General features: G+C 42.3%; 2 protein-coding genes across 12 annotated transcripts in view; one reads left to right on the plus strand and one right to left on the minus strand.

The window, feature by feature from the left end:
• The window catches only part of LOC106580711 (myocyte enhancer factor 2d), a 79,527-nt gene extending 75,557 nt beyond the window's left edge, over positions 1-3,970 (plus strand). For all 10 annotated transcript variants that reach the window (XM_014162054.2, XM_045703029.1, XM_014162092.2 and 7 more), the window contains one exon: positions 235-3,970. In XM_014162054.2, coding sequence (XP_014017529.2) covers positions 235-658 — 424 coding nt within the window. In that variant the 3' untranslated portion in view covers positions 659-3,970. The remainder of the gene's footprint in view (positions 1-234) is intronic.
• Positions 3,971-8,607: 4,637 nt separating this feature from the next.
• Positions 8,608-18,596, minus strand: LOC106580696 (nestin). 2 transcript variants are annotated; one of them, XM_014162031.2, is made up of 4 exons: positions 17,600-18,596; positions 16,229-16,353; positions 14,545-14,618; positions 8,608-13,891 (listed from the first exon to the last, which is right to left on the minus strand). In XM_014162031.2, exons 1-4 carry the CDS (start codon positions 18,413-18,415, stop codon positions 9,504-9,506), a joined length of 5,403 nt encoding a protein of 1,800 aa, XP_014017506.2. In that variant the 5' UTR covers positions 18,416-18,596; the 3' UTR covers positions 8,608-9,503. The 2 variants fall into 2 exon arrangements, with proteins under 2 accessions (XP_014017506.2, XP_014017509.1); XM_014162034.2 differs by lacking the exon at positions 14,545-14,618 and having other exon boundaries at positions 13,605-13,891.
• Positions 18,597-20,960: the final 2,364 nt, after the last annotated feature.

Raw genomic sequence — 20,960 nt, forward strand, 5'->3', positions numbered from 1 at the left:
GTTTTCTAGGATCCCCCCCTCCACCTAGTGTGTGGAGGTGTTGACTCTATGTTCCATCAGCGCTTACTGCACTGTGTGCTGTTGAGCAGGTCCCTGTCTGGGCTCCTGTGTTAAAAGTGATGTTCATGGTGATGTTGATATGTGTGTTCGTAAGGAGTGTTGCAGTTACCCTGGCTGACCAGCAGATGTCAGCACACGTCTCACCATTTCTCTCTCTTTTCTCGGTCCCTCCAGGCCGGTTGGCCACTTACCTCAGGGCACCATGCTGACAATTAACACCAACCCCAACATCAGCATCAAGTCGGAGCCCGTGTCGCCCAACCGCGACCGCAGCACCCCGTGCTCCACAGCCGGGGGTGGCGGAGGAGGGGGCCTAGTGACCATCACAGGGGCCCCTATGTCAGGCCAGTACCCAGGGGCCCTGCGCCTGGAGCCGTCTACCCTGCAGGGCCGCTCGCCCGTCGGCAGCCTGAGCAGCAACGGCAGCTCCTACGAGGGGGACCGGGACGATGGGGCCCAGGGGCGGGCCCAGGACTTCCACCACCAGGTAGGGGCCTCCTCGGGCATGGGGCTCCTGAGGCCCTCGTCCACGCAAGAGCAGCAGGAGCAGGAGGGGGCCAATGTGAAGAGAATGAGACTGGACACTTGGGTCACATAGATGTGTAGAACAAGGGAGTGAAGGGGAGAGATGCCCCCCTCTCTCTCACCCCCCCACCCCACACCTATTTACCGTATGTACAGTAAATGCTGACCTCCACACATGCCTCCACCACACACAAACACACACACATGCACCGGACACGCCCATTTGCGCATGCTCTTACACATTTTCTCTCACAAATGTATGCGTTGACACACAAGCTGCATACTGTTTTACCCTATATTGTACTACACACACACACATATTCTCACACAAGCACCCTCTATAGGGGCAGAGTAACCGAACCAGGGATTACATGTCAACATAGTGTGTTGGACAAGATTAGGATTGGAATGAATGAGTTCTCTTTTGTTCAAGCTGGCTCTGTCTCCTTTTTGTTTTAAAGGGAGAGAGAGAGCAGCTAGAAAACTGACTGACTATTGGCTTTGCTGGGTTTTCTGTTTACCCTCTACATCACATAATACACATCTGGTATGCTCCTGTCTTTTATCCACAGTAGGTCTCTAGTCCAGCTGCACTGCTCTGTTGAGAAACAGTACGACAACCAAAATGAATCCACTTCTTTGTATCTGCCCAGTGGCACCGTTATATCCAGCTTTTGGTGTTTTTGTAAAGAGTATGAGATTGGTGAATGAGATTTAAACTGTTTTCTTGGACTATTACGTCCTCTCTCTGTCTGACTTGTCCATCAGCCATCTTTACATTTCTATAAACATTTCTAATTTAGATTTAAGAACCCAAAATTCACCAAGACAAACTTACTAGCTATCCATTTTATAAGACAGGATTCACTGTTCTAAAGTGGACGATCCTTGATTTGTTTATTTTTAGCCAGGTATTTAATCAGAACCATGCAAATAGCTGTTTAATCTGAAACATCGATACCTTATCTAGGTCAAATACTGTTTTATCAGGGATGGGCTGCACTAGCTCTATGACACATGCTACAGATACCTACAGATCAACTTCAGATGCTACGTGTGTGTTCCTGTTTTTGATATTTATTTCAAATGCTCTTTTTGTGTTAAGTTTTTTTTGTTACTACCTTCTTGACTTTTCGATTCTCCCCACGCTCAAATCCATCCGCACTCACACACGAAAAGTATTTTTGTTAAACAATGCCAGTGTTTCAGAAGGCTCTGAATAAGAGATGTAAACTGGGAGAAAAAGCAAAGAACTGTGTATATAAGTAATTTGTTCTGTTTCCTTCTGTATGGCTTTTGTATAGCAGGGATATTGTTTTTTGTGGGTAAATATATAGACCATATATATATATATATATATATATATATATATATATAACAGCAGCGATAGTAGATTTTGAGAGTAAGTGATGAACTGCATACGATGCAGAGAAAACGATAGACGACAGGGATTGTATATAGAAATATATGTTCACATATGTTCAGCAGGATATCCCTAAAAGCCAATGTGTTGATTCTAAGTGGATCTGTCTTTCTATTTGTGTGTACATAAGTGTACTACGTTGCAAAGCCAAGTGACGGTGCTAGAGGGACAGAAAGGGAAGTAGCAGTGGATTGGACTGTTTGAGTGAGCAGTGGTTAGTACTCTGACGGAGCGCACTTTAACCCCTTCCGCCCCCAAAATGCCCCCTCTCTTTAAAAGCCAGGTGTCCTCCAGAATGGGACAGTCATGTCTGCATGTCCTCAGGCACATCAAACTCATCCAACACACACATACAAACACATTCACACACATTAGCCAGACAAGTATCCCTTGTGCTTTCTGTTAGTCGAGAGTTCCTCCCTGGCCACATGAATTAATTACAGCATTTCACTCGCTCCCTACCAGTGACTTAAAAGACAAGTCCATCTCACTCTCATTTGACCTCCACCACTATCAATTTTCTGCCAAAACGGCTCATTGCTCCACACAATCAAACACCATACTCACATATACTCTGTACTCCAGAACAGGTTCAAATGACCTCCCATTGGCTCTTTATTGTTTTATATCGTTGTAGTTGTTGCCGTAGGGATTGTGCAGTCTGACTCTTCAGGAGTCTAGACGATCGTCTAGAGACGGATGGCAGAGAGAGAGCGATCACGCCTGCCGGCATGTTCGCACACCCTTAGACTGTAAGACTGTTGTGTTCTAAGTTTTGAACAAAACGTTGACCCTGATGTTTTTCTTCATAAAAATGGTAGCTATGTCTTGAATAGGGCCACACGCCATGAAGCAATGTTTCATACCTAGACTAAATGGTGACTAGTGGAAGCAGACTATGGGGAGATGGTTGGTTAGTACTCTGGACGTTGGCCAATCGAGGTGTTGCATAAAGCCCTGACATTATCTCAGAACAACACTAAGGGTCACTGTAATCACAAATGAAAAGACAATCGTCATGACAATAGTTAAGCTGCGCCCCCATATTCCCCATGTATAATGAATGATGTTTAGAGAATCTCACTTTCCAGTGTTAATTTGTGCTGGTGACAGTTCTATTGTCTGTTTTTATTATAATTGTTCTATGATAATTGCTATTATTACTGTTAATATTATCATTATTGTGACCATCGATGGTAATTGTAATGATGATATAGAAAAGACAATTTTATTTTTTGCGGTTTTGTGTAGGTTAGGAATCTTGTTTTATTTGAATTTTATTTTATTATATATAAATATTATATAAATATATTTTTGTTTTTGTTTTCATTTTTTGTTTAGTTTTTTCTTCAAAGGGTGTACAAATATTGCACGATTTATGACATAACACAAAACGGCTGTAGTAATATTAGTACATGTGAGATCATGGAAGGTGGTGAACAAGTTTAATATAATGACCAGTTCAATGCTGCAATTTTTTTTCAAATGTATAAAACTTAGTCTACACATAGTAAAGTGGGGACAAGACACATTTAATTTATTTCTGACCAGACACAAAGATGTCAATGCATGGGCATAACACACACAAAAGAATGAATCATGTTATAGGAAATAAATATGAAATGTAATATCAATAAGAATATACATCACACAGAAATAAAATAGAAATGAAGAAAAAAGTTAATAAATTATAGTTAATATATTGTGTTCGGCTAGTCTGATTTTTGTTGTAAAAAAAAAAACGAAAAAAAACTTTTTGGTTGTTTTTGGAGAATGATATACAATTTGTGTATATTTTCATAAATAAAGTATGCACTGATATGTTATTACAAATTCTATACTGCTTTTACAAAAAAAGTGTTTGTTATTGTACCAAAGTATCCATTTGTCCCTTCTTACCCTTCCCTTTTTGCGTATGTTTTATCGTATTTTATATATTAAATAGACAAGTTGACCTACTAAGAGGTTTTGGTTTGTTATTATTATGATTTACATTAGAATGTGGATTTGTGTTAACTATCAAAACAGTTTGATAATTTATCAATACAAACTTGTTTTCTGAAAAAAGTTTTCTGAAACATGATGTATCAGCTATGTTTGGTAAGTGACATAAAATATGGGACTGTTGAGAGAGTTGCTCATTAATTGCCAGAGATATGTGAAGTGGAGTGATCTATTTTTACCATAAGATGTCACCACATGTGCTGGTAATGTTTTGGGCATCATTATCATATGTTCAGATCTACTGAATTATTTTACAGCCCATAAACCTAAGCCAAATATGTTTTGGTTTTTCTTTAGTTTTCAAAAATGGAAATGTTTCTAGAAATAATTTACTATATCAAATCACATTTAAAGCATTACATTTTTCGGAAGCAAAGTGATCAACTTAATTGACATAAACTGCATGTTATGTGAGACTATGCCACGGTATTTGAATGACATAACGACAGAGATTAATACTAATAAAACCAAGAGGATTGGAGCGATGAGGTGGGGGTGTATTGTCCCCTCCTCCAGACAGTTGACCATAGTGGCAGCTGTTCTGTCCTGTGTAGCTCATGTCTCAGACAGACACACACTTCTGTCTCCAGTGACAATGGCCAACTAGTAAAAATGTATAATCGAGACCACTCAGTCTGTGGCAGTATACCTCGCAGGTTAGCGTTTTTTGTCATGAATCTTATTCTGGAGGCAGCTCTGCAGAGTGGTCACTAGCTTGGACAACCACAGTCATACAATCTGATTTGAAACCTAACCTTAACCACACTGCTAACCCTAATGCCTATCACGTGGCCAGGGATGAGCCAGGGTGTGGCTCTACTATTATGCATGGCCACATTTGCTTGTATATAACTGATGGAGTGAATTCACAGGGGGCCATCTTTGATTGGATTAGAGTGGGCATCTGGTACAATCCGGCTGTCTCGAGGCAAGATAAAATAATCCACTGGCTCCTGCATCACAGTGTGGACAAAATATGCATCCGAATATGTACACTGAACAAAAATATAAATGCAACGTGAAATGTTGGTTTCATGTTTCATGGGCTGAAAGAAAAGATCCCAGAAATGTTGTATACGCACAAAAAGCTTATTTCTCTCATTTTGTGCACAAATGTATTTACATCCCTGTTAGTGAGCATTTCTCCTTTGCTAAGATAATCCATCTACCAGACAGGTGTGGCATATCAAAAAGCTGATTAAACAGCATTATCATTGCAGAGCTGCACCTTGTGCTGGGGACAATAAAAGGCCACTCTAAAATGTGCAGTTTTGTCACACAGCACAATGCCACAGATTGTGGTTTTGAGGGAGCATGCAATTGGCATGCTGACTGCAGGAACGTCCACCAGAGCTGTTGCCAGATAATTGAATGTCCATTTCTCTACCATAAGCCACTTCCAATGTCGTGTTAGAGAATTTGGCAGTACGTCCAACCAGCCTCACAACCACAGGCTCCTCTGTTTCCTCTGTCTGGCATTGTGTAGGCGAGCGTTTTGATGATGTCAAAGTTGTGAACAGAGTGCCACATGGTGGTGGAGTTATGGTATGGGCAGGCATAAGCTACGGACAACAAACACAATTGCATTTTATCGATGGCAATTTGAATGCACAGAGATACCGTGACGAGATCCTGAGGCTTGTCTTGTCTGGTCTTGTCATTCATCCATGTTTCAGCATGATAAAGCACAACCCCATATCGCTGAAGCTGAAAATGTCCCAGTTCTTCCATGGCCCGCATACTCACCAGACATGTCAACCATTGAGCATGTTTGCATTGGTATATAGTACTTAAGTAGTACTTTAAAGTATTTTTACTTAAGTCGTTTTTTGGGGTATCAGTACTTTACTTTGCTATTTATATTCTTGACAGCTTTTACTTTTACTTCACTACATTCCTAAAAATATGATGTACTTTTTACTCCATACATTTTCGCTGAAACCCAAAAAGTACTTGTTACATTTTGAATGCTTAGCAGGACAGGGAAATGGTCCATTCACGCACTTATCAAGAGAACTTCCCTGGTCATCCCTACTGCCTCTTATCTGGCAGACTCACTAAACACATATGCGTAATTTGTAAATGTCTGAGTGTTGGTGTGTTCTCCTGGCTAGCCGTAAAAAAAAAAAAATTTACGGTGCCGTCTGGTTTGCTTAATATAAAGAATGTGAAACGATCTATACTTTTAATTTTGATACTTAAGTATATTTAAAACAAAATACTTTTAGACTTATACTCAAGTAGGATTTTACTGGGTGACTTTCACTTTTACTTGAGTCATTTTCTATTAAGGTATGTTTACTTTTACTCAAGTATAACAATTGGGTACTTTTTCCACCACTGCATGTTTGGGATTCTCTGGATCAACATGTACGATATCCAGCAACTTCGCACAGCCATTTAAGAGGAGTGGGACAACATTCAACAGGCCACAATGAACAGCCTGATCAACTCTATGCGAAGGAGATGTGTCGCGCTGCATGAGGCAAATGGTGGAAACACCAGATACTGACTGGTTTTCTGATCCAACAGATGCGTATCTGTATTCCTAGTCATGTGAAATCCATAGACTTTTATTTAAATTGACTGATTTCCTTGTATGAACTGTGACTCAGTAAAATCTTTGAAATTGTTGCATGTTGCGTTTACATTTCTGTTCAATATGAAAACATATTTGTCATTATTCAGATTCTTGTCAGTGAGGCCATAATAACCATAATAAATACACCCTGAAGAGCCTGACTGTCTCTTTCCTACATATCAGCATTACCATTAGACCACTGCACATTTTAGAACAACTTATACTCTATTTACAATCAAGGTCATTGGCTGCGCGCGTGTGATTATTTCTGTTACCCTGTTGCTGATTGCCAGACATGACCTTATCTCATCATAAGGGGACCTTCTTTGTGAGAATGATTCACACATTCTTTGGAGCAGCTGATGTGGTTGTGAGATAGCAGCTGAAACCCTGTCAGAAGCGACTCTGTCTAAAGTGCTTTGTCATTTGTCTGTCCTTGGTACTGTAAGTGGCACTTGTCCTTAGTGATATATTCATACAATTATTTGAGTCTAATAGAACGAGTACATACTGTATATGCATCAGGTTGCACTGATTGAATATATTTTTATATTCTGTTTACAACATAGCACGTATAACATATTTCTCTTCCTTATAGCCCATTGTTTACTTGGGCTGGACCAGTCGTAAATTTAGAACAAAAGAGAAAATGAAGGCCAGTCAAGGAGCCACCCGTTCCTCTGTCTGATTTTACAGGTCTTCCATCACATGGAGTAAATCAATAGAAAGGGAATAATGGATGACAGATGGTTGTCGAAGGAGAGCAAACACACTCCCTGTAGAGAGCTGGTATAGTTTTACATCCCTCCTGTGTCAAAGTCACACACACACACACCCCAGCCCTCCAGCTGAGCCCCTCCCCCCAGGGTAGCCAGAATGGCCCAGCTGAAATGGAGCGTCTGGTCGCAGCCGGACATAGTGACCAAGCACTTTCAGCCTCTTGCATCAGATGTGGTCATCCTGGCTGTTTGTCAGGAAACTATTCATCTATTAACAGCACTGGGCATGTGTTCCTGGGATAGACATAGCTTGTCCATCCACAACATCTCTTTATATAAGTATTGTTATTTCATATACTGTAGATCATCTTGTGCCTATATAACCTAGTTAGTAACCTAGTTAGTTTATTCTTATTCCCCGAACTGAATAGATAAAGTTGTGTTGTCATAGCTAGTTACAAGGCTGAGTAGGAGCCATAGACGTTAGAGAATAAGAGCATGCCAGACAGCTGCCGTAATGCCATTCCAGCACCCAGCCCTTCTCTCTGTGAATGGCTGTGGTTTCCCCCCTTTATTCAATCAGTCATTGCACAGATTTGGGCAGTGAGCAGGCAACCGGCAGCTAAAATAGACACCATTGTTCTGAAAACTGACTAATGAATGACAAAAAAGGGGGAAAGAAGGCCGTGAGGCGGGAAGAGGAGGAGGTGAGGGGAGGTCATCCATTGTTCCTTGTTGCCTATTTTTTCCCTCGGTCTTCCCATGGGATGGTTGTTTGTTATGGAGGGCCCAGTGCGGCTTTGTTAGCTAGCCTGCTTTGAGGTCAGTAAAGCTGGGATGGTGCCAAATCTCACCTCCCACACCGCCCCTGGGTTTCACTCACTTTAATGTAATACACAGAGGAAACAGATAGATGTTGAGGGAGAAGCCAGCTGTTTTCTTGGCCTAGTCTAAGGGTATGCTTTCCTCTGTCTTTAAAGAGCTTTGTCCAGATTTCAACAGACACTAGATATTTATTCACGGAACCCGTTGTGCGCTAGTCTTCCTCTATCAGAAGAGACTGCTGGATAGTAGACCATCATTGTAAAATAACTGACAGTTTCTTAACTGACTTAACTGATTTTTTTTTTTAAATGGACCAGAGTGTGTTTATTTGTTTATATTTCTATGTTTTTCTCCATTAATTTTACAAAAGCTTTATTTATAAAATGTAAATATTTCAATTTAGAGTATATCAAAATTGCATCATGAAATAAGTCATAAAAAGTTCTTAAGCAAATATACAATTCTAAACATATTTGTCAATTAGTTTTATTTTTCCATGTACGTTTTTTGTGCATTTCTACAGAGAACACTAGCCAAAAAACAACGTGTTTTTTGCCGTAATCGTAAACAAAGCATAGCTAATATGGCACCATGTTGTTTTATTGTCTGTTAGTTATATTTGTGACACTGTATTGTGAAATGCTTTATTAAAATGAAGGCAAGCTGTTCTTCTAGGATTTCAAACCATGCACTGCTGCTTGTAGTGTTTGTAGATGGGCTAATAAAAAATCTATAGAAAAATGGCTATTCAAACAAACTTGTAAAATGTACAAAAATGGCCCTCAATGTCTTGAAATGGAGTAGGTACACTGGTGGTTAGTGTCAGCAGGGTGTGCACCATGGCACAACTTTGGTTTTTGAAAACAGCATAAATATTTGACGGTCCATGCCATCTCGCATCCTTGGGACGTCCCTATCCCATTGAAGTTGACATTTTAAATGGTGTAGGTAAGGGTTCTGGTTATAGTTATAGTTAGGGTTAAGGTAAGGGTAGGGGTTAGGGTTTAGGGTTGGAACATCCCAGGGATCCCAGAGAGCACTGAATTGTCATGACATTCTGTGACATAGTACATTCATTTCATTTACTTTTCACTGTAAGGATCAATGTGAATCAATGCTCAAATTCAAAGCCTGTAAAGTGTAAATATTATTACACTCTCAATAACACTTGTTACTTCTACTTTACTCCTTATAGAAACCATGCTGAAATTGTTCCTATTCTTCCCCAGATGACCAGGAGTCTTCCTCATCTTCAGAACCTTCAGAAGTAACATTCACACCCCCTACCACATCTCTACACACCAGCTGCTTCACCTGTGAGGGCATCTGTTTGTCCTCTTCTTCAAGGGTGGAAGCTTTAGGTGTGTCACTGTCCATCTTTGTGTTCCAATTGGCCGCCTGTGGATTCCAAATCCACCCAGGATAGGTTATCAGCCAAGGCTAGGTTCTGGTTGGGTAGCTCGGTCACATGGTCATATGGCTCATCCGGTTGATAGGGGGCTCCTGTCTCCAGATTGGAACCCCAGAAGTTGCTGTGTACACCAGAGCTGAGGAAGCTGTGGAGGTCCCGGCCTTTGCTGTCAGTTTTGGATGATCTCTCTGAGTCTCTCTTGTGACCTGTAAAAGGATCTCCAGATTCCAGGTGTTTGTTTGGACTTTCGAAGACTTCCCATTTGTCTGTCTGAAGACATTCATGACTTGCCTGATAGCTAGTGACCTCCTCTGCAGAATGTTCTATAAGAGCATTGCAATCCTCATAGTGAGAGACCGCCACATCTAACAAATCTGCAGTTAGATTTGCGTCGTTGACAGGTTGCAAATACTGGCTTGCATTTGGAGACTCATCATCTGTGCTGTTGGACTCTTCTATATCCGAGTTGTTCATGTTGGTTTGACTCTCAGGCCTGCTGTTTAAACTGCTGTGGATAGAATGGCTTTCAGTAAAGTCTGCATGAGTCAGCATAGAAAGGTTCTGGTCATCCTCTCCTTCTATTTGGTCTGGTACAGCTTCAGTTCTCAGTTCCCCACTGAAGACTTTACCTTGAGCCAAATATTCTGCTTTGGATATTTCTACTGAACTTTCTCTAAGAGATGTGTGTTCAGGTGTCGATCGGATCCTAGAGTGCATTGAATACATAACCTCTGAGGAAATCCACTCTGGCTCAGATTGATTCAGTTTCTCTCCACCTGAGGGTATATGCTCTGGCTCAGATTGATTCAGTTCCTCTCCACCTGAAGGTATATACTCTGGATCAGATGGATTCATTTTCTCGTCGTCTGAGGGTATATGGTCTTGCTCAGATTGATTCAGTTTCTCTTCACCTGAGGGTATATACTCTGACTCAGATGGATTCATTTTCTCGTCGTCTGAGGGTATATGGTCTTGCTCAGATTGATTCAGTTTCTCTTCACCTGAGGGTATATACTCTGACTCAGATTGATTCATTTTCTCGTTGTCTGAGGGTATATGGTCTTGCTCAGACTGATTCAGTTTCTCTCCACCTAAAGGTATATGCTCTTGCTCAGACTGATTCAGTTTCTCTCCACCTAAAGGTATATGCTCTTGCTCAGACTGATTCAGTTTCTCTCCACCTAAAGGTATATGCTCTTGCTCATACTGATTCAGTTTCTCTCCACCTGAAGGAATGTACTGATCTTCAGATTGATTCAGTTTCTCTCTGTCTGAAGGTATATTCTCTTGCTCGGATTGATTCATTTTCTCTCCGTCTGAGGGTATATTTTCTTGTGCATATGAATTCGGTTTCTCTCCGCCTGAAGTTATATACTCTTGTTCAGATTGATTCAGTTTCTCTCCACCTAAGGGTATATTCTCTTGCTCAGTGTGATTCAGTTTCTCTCCATCTGAGGGTATATGTTCTTGCTCAGATTGATTTATGTTCTCTCTGCCTGAGGGTATATACTCTGGCTCAGATTGATTCAGTTTCTCTCTGCCTAAAGGTATATGCTCTTGTTCAGATTGAATTAGTTTTTCTCCACCTAAAGGTATATTATCTTGCTCGGTGAGATTCAGTTTCTCTCCGTCTGAGGGTATATGTTCTTGCTCATATAGATTCAGTTTCTCTCCGCCTGAGGGTATATACTCTTGTTCAGACGGATTCAGTATCTTTCCGTTTGAAGGTATATGCACTTGCTCAGATTGATTCAGTTTCTCTCTGCCTGAGGGTATATACTCTGGCTCGGATTGATTCATTTTCTCTCCATCTGAGGGTAAATACTCTTGTTCAGATTGATTCAGTTTCTCTCCGCTTAAAGGTATATTCTCTTGCTTGGATTGATTCAGTTTCTCTTCGTCTGAGGGTATATGGTCTTGCTCGGATTGACACATTTTCTCTCCTCCTGAAGTTATATACTCTGGCTCGGATTGATTCAGTTTCTCTCCGTCTGAGGGTATATACTCTTGTTCAGATTGATTTAGTTTCTCTCTGCCTGAATTTAAATAATCTTGCTCGGATTGATTCAGTTTCTCGCCGCCTGACGTCGTATGCTCTTGCTCAGATTGATTCAGTCTCACTGAGTGTATCTGGTCTACCTCCTCACTGTATAATATGTCTTGTGTCTGGGAAAGTTCAGTGTGAGACTCAATTTGAAGACTCAGTACTGACTCGCTCTCAATCATCTGCCCATTAAAGTGTTCACTGTAACTGGATATAGATAAATTCTCTAACTCTTGCTCCACCAATCTATCAATTCTTTCTTCATTATAGTCCTCATCAGAGCACATCATGGAGTACTCTCCAGGTTCTGTAAGTTCCTCATAGGATTGCTCCTCTTCTGTCTTCTGAATCAACTGATCTACAGCATTCTCCTCATCATTCTCCTGTGTAGCATGCTCCTTTGTTTGGCTAGCATCCATGTCCTCTTGGTGAGTAGAGCCCATGTTACTTTCCTGATCTATGACATCCCCTTCTGACTCTTCATACAGATCCTCCATGGTGTCAAACTGTTTGGACTTGCCTTCGCCCCAGGTGCCTGTTCCTGTCTGGCAAACCTCCCTGTCCTCTTCACCATCACTGGAGTCACTTTCGCCCATGTGTGAAGCCTGAGTGTTGGCATCCGTCTCGTCACTCTTGTAACGGATCAGGGGGTGTGTGTCGGCCAGTGTGTTGTCCTGAGCGTAGCTGTCACCTTCTAGCTCAGCCCTCCATGAAACAGAAGTATTTTGACAGTAGTTTTCCTCATCATGATCCTCTTTGTCATTGTCGGATATATTCAGTTTCTCTCTGCCTAAAGGTATATGCTCTTGCTCGAATTGATTCAGTTTCTCTACATTTGAAGGTATATGCTCTTGATCAGACCGATTGGGTTGGGTTTCTCTGTTATTACACATCTCTTCCTCTTTCATATGATCCTTTCCTTCTTTCCAATCATCCATTCTTTCTCTAATTCCATTCTCTTCATTGTATCCTCCCACTCTATCCCATTCATCATTTACATCCCCATTGGGGTGCAATGCATATTGTTCCTCACGTTTATTAGACATATCATGTTCATCATCCCCTTTTGTGATATTTATATCACCTTCCTCCAGTCTTTCAACATGGTGAAATACTTCTTCTGACCAGTGAGAAGCTTGAGCAGATTCATATGACATAATCGCCTCTCGGTTGAACTTATCGATTCTTTCTGTCACACAATTTTCCATTTTGAACCCTGCCAATCTTTCACAATCATCCTTACCATACCCATAGGGGCGCAATTCATCTTCCAATTGCTCGTCATCTTTGTTAGACATATCATTTTCATCATCCTCTTTTGTGAGATTAATAACATCTTCCTCCACTCTTTTAACATGGTGAAATGCATCTTCTGAACCTTGGGAGGCTTGAATAGATGCATATGACGTATTGTCCTCTTGGTTGAACTCTATTGGCTTGTTGTAACTTTTCCCCGCCCCATACTCGAAAGCTTGACTGCTTGTGAAGGTCTCAAATGCATGTTCTAGCACTGATTTAGTTTCAGACTCCAAGCCTTCTTTTCCCACCCATTCAGCATCTTTCCTTGCTGTTTCAAGATCTCTTTCCTCCAATGCATTCATGGGACCGTAAGGCAGATCTAGTAGAGGTTCCTCTTTTTCAGAAGACATTTCATAAGGTACATCATTATCATCATTCGCTGAGAAAGCAGAATGTGCCCCTGTCACTGAACCTGCTCTCTCATAGCTCACTGAAGGGCTGTAGAGCTCTTGAGCATCAGTGCTGAACACAGTTGGCATACTGAAGCTGGTCTCAACCTGGTGACTCATGGCAGATTCCAGAACTGGTTTGTCTTCAGCAACCCAGGTTCTGACTATGTTCTGATCCTCTTCCTCCTTTTCTAAATCCCACATGGATTGTTCCTTATGGTCAGATCCAAGCCAAGATACAACATCAGCTCCTGCCTCTTCAGTGGGAGGTGAGAGAGGCTCAGCATAGTTGACTTCTTCATGGACATCCTGGGGTCTGAAGTGGTCGACTGAAATTCCATTCTGTGGTACTCTGGGGTAAGGCGTTGACCAACTTACCTGCCGGTTGGACCCTAAGTCAAAGTCAACATGCTCTTCCTCTGTCTTTCGACAACTCTCAGGTGTTTCGTTCAGGGTTACCCGGTTTTGAGTCCAGATTGGTGATGCGGACATCATTGTTACATTGGATCGTGGGCTTGCTCTATGGATGGTAGAGATGGGACTGATCATGTGACTGGTAGCCAGCTGTGTCTGGAAGCTTTGCTTAACCCCTCGAGAGCTGGGCACTCCATCTGTGAATGACATAGGAAGATTATTGAATAGGTAGACCATGCATAATGGTAATGGGTAGGCCACAGGCCAGGGACTATCGTAGATAGACATCAATAAAGTTGAAATGACACTGACAATAATCTTGACAGTACCAGGAAACATTCACCAATGCTTTGATTGCTTTTTGATTGCAAATCTCTGCCTATTCCAAAATGTCTTCAGTTTTATCTTAGGTTGACAGATCTCGAAATTCCATCCCAAAGGCAATATTAGGAGACATGTTCTCCTGAGGTTAGACAGTAATGGAAAGATATCGATCATGACTTCCTTCCCCTCCAGTCTGAGTTACCGGAAAGCAAAGCCATATGGCTCAATGACCTTTGGGGGCCCTCTTAGGTAGCTTGTGTTACAGAGCACAAAGCGCCTAGCTCAGCCCCCTAACCAACCCGCACCATCCCCCAGTCTTTTTGGTCTAATGTGATTATATACAGTACAATAGAGTCAGGACTCGCCTACCTTAAGGATAAGATAGATGCCTCTTGGTTTTGAGTAAAATTATACAGTAACAGGAATACATGTCATGGAGGTGATGGCTTTGACGCCTATCAATATCATGCATTACAACACAGTCACTGATATAGCTGGTTGATTTCTGCATGAAGTGATCATTTACCAGATGTGTAGCTACTCCTTAGCTGATTTGTTGAAGAGAAATCCCCCATCAGACTTTCATTGTCCAGTAAAGCTCTGAAGGAAAATAACAGACATAGACAAATGAGAGAAGGATTCATGAAAGGAGAGTGATGTAATATGTTTTGCATCACTATCTAGAAAATCTTATGTCCTGGTTAGAAGCAGCTTGAATACTAATGTGACGAATAACCAAGATCATTTTAGTTTGGCCACACTAGGGGGTTTTCTGAAATAAGTGTCGTAGGGTGGGGTCAGAGGAGTGAAATGGGAGGGCTTTTGTTGCCAACATGAGATCTGTTGTTATGGAAATGTGGGGACGACATTGTCATTGAAGAGCCGTCTGCAGTGCACACCACTACCATCAATTCCCCCTCTCACATACTCACAGCCTAAAATACAGGCATGCACGCCCTGACATTCTGATTAGCCCAAGCAGAACTAATACCATTTGTATTCACAAATGTGAACCATACCCATTCCAACACACATTCAAACCAGCATCTCTAATGAAACAATACTTTTAAACTGGTGCACATGAATATCTCAATATGATCCCCGAATTACATTCCAAGTGTCGCTCAATGTGTTGTATTGCGTGTTGGGATGTACTGTGTAGGTGCAGAAAATATGAATTTGATGCATTTAGTAAATCTCTTTGAGACTTGCTCTCTGCTTCTCCCCCTGACTCTTATTTCTGTTACTCTAGACACCCATAGTTCATATGTTGGTTATTCCCTGCTGATACCTTGGGGTCACTATGGAGGGGGAAGAGACCAGGGGAAAGAGAAAGACGCCACTATAGAGCCCCATATAAAGTTACCCTGCTCAAGACAGCCGAGACTGGCCTTTTCAAGGGGATGACCTTTAGGCCAGACGGCTGAGCCCTATTGGACAACAGGCCTTGGGCATCTACATATTGTTCCACATTCTCACAGGGGGAGGGGTGAAACGCCATCTTTGAATGAGATAAACTAGACGTCTAAATCAGAATGGACATGGGGCTAATAATGACGGCTTTCTCACAAATAGAAAGGTAGAAAGGTAAATAAAGGAAAAAGAACATGTTTGGAAAATAACTCTTGGAAAAGAAGGGGAAGATATTAGTGAAGATGGGATGAGTGGGACATTTGCCTCAATTTTCATATTCTAATCGACAGGCTTTTTTGCAGACATCAAACATACATGGGCCTGGTGTCACTTTTTCAGCTGTTGCCGCCTTCATCAGAGTATGTTCAAACCAACTTGAGGTGACGCTTTTATTTAAACCTTCCCACACCTCTCTTACATAAAAAATGACACTACCTCTGATCACCTTTGGCTGTGGGCCAATGGTCTTTCATGGCTTCCTCCCCTCGTCTCCTTTTCCTCTACAGCTGATGAGTAAAATAATTGGATGGATGGCCATAATAATACTTTCACCTGTCATGGTCTATCAGATCAGTGGTTGTGAAGAAAAACAGACAAGGAAAACAAGTTAAGACTGAAGTCCAACTTGAGATCCTTATATATAACTAATATTTTCAAGCAAAGCTCCAATTGACATTAATGCATGACTTACTAGTTACCCTTTAGCATTTGGCCCAAAATGTCTATAGTTTAGTGCTAAAGGTATGATGAGGGAGGTACTGTAGCATCTGATATATGTACTCTGGCATGTACCGTACCTGTATGTGGCCACCTCCATGCCTAGAGACATCTTCAGCTGCACCAGACCCCTACTTTCTGTCATGAGAGAGTCAATCTGATTTCCCAGCGCCCCCTTCTCCATCTCCAACACCTCCAGATGGGCCTGGGGAACAGGAAAAGGGAAGATAATTGATTAGAAATGGCATTGATGTCATCCAACCATAGCACATGAACAGGTATTGAAGGCACTGAATTCTGGTTCCTGGTCCCATGGCAAGAGCTTATGCCCAGCATAGAACATAGAATGTTCAATGTTGTGTTACCTGCATCTTATGGTTGGGCCTCAGTGTGGACTTTTGACCTTTCTAGACAAATTATGACCTGGAACTAATTCCCTGAGCCCCAGCCTATGCAGAGTCTGTTACGCTCGTCGATGGAAGGATCGGACCAAGGTGCAGCGTGGTAGGCGTACATCTTACTTTATTAGATGACACCGAAAAAACAACAAATACCAAAAAAACGCACAGTTCTGTAGCGCTGTAAAGCAACAGTACAAAAACAAGATCCCACAAACTAAGGTGGGAAAAAGGCTGCCTAAGTATGATCCCCAATCAGAGACAATGATAGACAGCTGCCTCTGATTGGGAACCATACCCGGCAAACAAAGAAATAGAAAAACTAGAATGCCCACCCAAATCACACCCTGACCTAACCAAATAGAGAAATAAAAAGGCTCTCTAAGGTCAGGGCGTGACAGAGTCCAACATGCTGTTTCTGTCCAAACATTTCATTAGCCTTTCAAATGAAAGGGAGCACAATATAAGCCTTCTCAGAGATACTGCGTTGGTGTGTTTCTTCGTCATAGATATCATCAGACTCATTTGGACAAAAACACATCTATGCGTTTTCATAAAATTACCATATTTTCCCCGTTTTTATATTGGGCCATGTCCATTTGAAAAACATTTTGCTATGACTGACATTTCAAACGTTTTGTTTTGCTCTGGTTTGCTCAACTGGAAGCAGCTTTAGCTGTCCTGATTAACTAGCAAGATACACAACAAGCACATTGTCAATTGTCTTTGGACTGAAGTCATTTGAAGGTTCTAAATCCCACACAGCAGTCACATTCAGACAACACACTCAAGACGTTTTAAAGAATGTATGATTATTCAAGTGTCACTCAATATGGAATTTAATAGTATGGTTAGGAATCTCACTTTTATGGCTTCAGTCTCAGTTCAGGTGAACAGGAGTTCTAAATAGTCTAATTGATACTGTTATATGATTGCATTGGAAAATGACACTGTTATAACAAAGTTACCTATGAGATATTGACATGAATAAACCCACACCCATAAATATGCCCACACCAAAGTACCAAGGTCGGCTACTTTAACTGTTCTTACCTGCAGGTTTTGTATTTCTTGCCTCTGCCTGTCTCTCTGTTTGGCCACACTCCTCTCCAGATGCTGCCTTCTATCCTGGACTGATTGCAGCTCATTCTCCAGGGCCTGAAGTTTCAGCTGGCTCTCAATTTTCTCCTGGCCCACCTGGGCCAACCGGGTTCTGGCCTGGTTTAGAGACTCGCCCAGGCTGTCCAACTGGCCCTGAAACACCATGGCCGCCTCATGCCACGCCCTGACAGCCATCTGGGAGTACTCCTCACCCAGGTCCTGGAGGCTGGGTAGCTGGGTTCCCGTTTGGGGTGGAGGGGGTGGCAGTGCAGGTCTGACATGGATTAATGTAGCCTGGAAGCCGGCAACATCTTCCTGGTGGATTTGTATCTGGAACTGGATTTGTTTCTCTAGCTGGCTCACCTTCTCTCTTAACCAGATCTGAGCCCTCTTCTCCTCCTCCATCTCCTTCCTGCTGTCTGCCAGCTTCTTCTTCACCTCCCCATGGGCGTCCGCCTCCCACTGTCTCTGCAGCCCCAGGACTTGGAGCTCCTCACCCAGGCTCCCTAGCTCCAGCTCTACCCGGTCCTTCTCCCTCCAGGCTTCCTCCACCTCCTGCCTGGCCAGGCTCAGCTTGTCCTCCAGGCCCATCCGCCCCCCCTGGCAACTGCCCCTCAGGGCCTGGAGCTCCTGGCTTAGTAGCTTGTTCTCCTCCTCCAGCAGCCTCACTCGGCCCAGGTAGGTCTCCAGGCGCTTGTTGAGGTTCAGCATCTGGAGCTTGTCGTCGGTCCGGTGGCTGTGGTAGTGTCGGAGGCTGTGGAGCTCCATGTCAGAGCGAGAGGACAGATAGTGATGCTGGTTGAGTAAAGAGGGCCTCACTCTGGAGCGAGCAGTTTATGTCAATGTGTGTGAGGTGCTGATTCGGTCTCTCTCCAAGCCTGTGTGTGAGGGTCAGAATGTGCTATGAGGCTGCTTGCCTCCTGTAGTGTGAGTGCTGGTGAGATACTTTCCTTTCATACTGGAATTAATGCAAGGGTAGGGCAGAGGGGAAGAAAGGGGAGGAGGGATGGAGAGGAGGGAAGAGAGGGAGGTGGGAGTGAGCAGTGATGTCATTTAGGGGTTAACTCTAGCACTGCTGGAGTGTCTTCTGCTTCTTATTCACTGGGAGAAATTCACATTTTGATTGAATGATATCTGTTACCTCTCTACAAGTACATATTCAGTTATTTTTATGAAATCATGTATTTCTTTCACCAATTTTTTATCTGATACACACATATTGTGCGTAATTGTGAGACTACTGAATGTAATATGTAAGGCTAAATGCAATAGCATGAATACAATACTCTATGATGAATAGACTTGACGGGAAGACTAGAGGAAACATTTATATTTGTACTAAGACAACTCTGATTGTCACACATGTGATGTAGATTTAGAAATTATAGGCTAAATCAATCTAATTAGATAATTGATTGACTTAATAAAGGATAGACTGCCATCGTGATTAAAAAAGTGATGTAGCTACTATTCAGACCACTTTTGGCCTTTCTACTACCATCTGGTGACAGTATTTCAACATTGCAGCAGCCCCACGTCTACAGTGAGGGAAAAAAGTATTTGATCCCCTGCTGATTTTGTACGTTTGCCCACTGACAAAGAAATGATCAGTCTATACTTTTAATGGTAGGTTTATTTGAACAGTGAGAGACAGAATAACAACAAAAAAATCCAGAAAAACGCATGTCAAAAATGTTATAAATTGATTTGCATTTTAATGAGGGAAATAAGTATTTGACCCCCTCTCAATCAGAAAGATTTCTGGCTCCCAGGTGTCTTTTATACAGGTAACGAGCTGAGATTAGGAGCACACTCTTAAAGGGAGTGCTCCTAATCTCAGCTTGTTACCTGTATAAAAGACACCTGTCCACAGAAGCAATCAATCAATCAGATTCCAAACTCTCCACCATGGCCAAGACCAAAGAGCTCCCCAAGGATGTAAGGGACAAGATTGTAGACCTACACAAGGCTGGAATGGGCTACAAGACCATCGCCAAGCAGCTTGGTGAGAAAGTGACAACAGTTGGTGAGATTATTCACAAATGGAAGAAACACAAAAGAACTATCAATCTCCCTCGGCCTGGGGCTCCATGCAAGATCTCACCTCGTGGAGTTGCAATGATTATGAGAACGGTGAGGAATCATCCCAGAACTACACGGGAGGATCTGGTCAATGATCTCAAGGCAGCTGGGACCATAGTCACCAAGAAAACAATTGGTAACACACTACGCCGTGAAGGACTGAAATCCTGCAGCGCCTGCAAGGTCCCCCTGCTCAAGAAAGCACAAATACATGCCCGTCTGAAGTTTGCCAATGAACATCTGAATGATTCAGAGGACAACTGGGTGAAAGTGTTGTGGTCAGATGAGACCAAAATGGAGCACTTTGGCATCAACTGAACTCGCCGTGTTTGGAGGAGGAGGAATGCTGCCTATGACCCCAAGAACACCATCCCCACCGTCAAACATGTAGGTGGAAACATTATGCTTTGGGGGTGTTTTTCTGCTAAGGGGACAGGACAACTTCACCGCATCAAAGGGACGATGGACAGGGCCATGTACCGTCAAATCTTGGGTGAGAACCTCCTTCCCTCAGCCAGGGCATTGAAAATGGGTCGTTGATGGGTATTCCAGCATGACAATGACCCAAAACACACGGCCAGAGCAACAAAGGAGTGGCTCAAGAAGAAGCACATTAAGGTCCTGGAGTGGCCTAGCCAGTCTCCAGACCTTAATCCCATAGAAAATCTGTGGAGGGAGCTGAAGGTTCGAGTTGCCAAACGTCAGCCTCGAAACCTTAATGACTTGGAGAAGATCTGCAAAGAGGAGTGGGACAAAATCCCTCCTGAGATGTGTGCAAACCTGGTGGCCAACTACAAGAAACGTCTGACCTTTGTGATTGCCAACAAGGGTTCTGCCACCAAGTACTAAGTCATGTTTTGCAGAGGGGTCAAATACTGATTTCCCTCATTAAAATGCAAATCAATTTATAACATTTTTGACATGCGTTTTTCTGGATTTTTTTGTTGTTATTCTGTCTCTCACTGTTCAAATAAACCTACCATTAAAATTATAGACTGATCATTTCTTTGTCAGTGGGCAAACGTACAAAATCAGCAGGGGATCAAATACTTTTTTCCCTCACTGTATATGGTAACAACTCCACTTCAACCTCGTGAAGATCTATTGCAGACATATGGGAAATGAATTACAGACAAATGAGAAACGCATTACAACATTTTCTGAAGTCTTACCAAATCAGTGTATTAAATTTGTAAACCAGTCAATGGATTGGCCAACTTCTCAATCAACC

This window comes from Salmo salar, chromosome ssa02 (genome assembly GCF_905237065.1).
Source record: "Salmo salar chromosome ssa02, Ssal_v3.1, whole genome shotgun sequence".
NCBI classification, from domain to species: domain Eukaryota; kingdom Metazoa; phylum Chordata; class Actinopteri; order Salmoniformes; family Salmonidae; genus Salmo; species Salmo salar.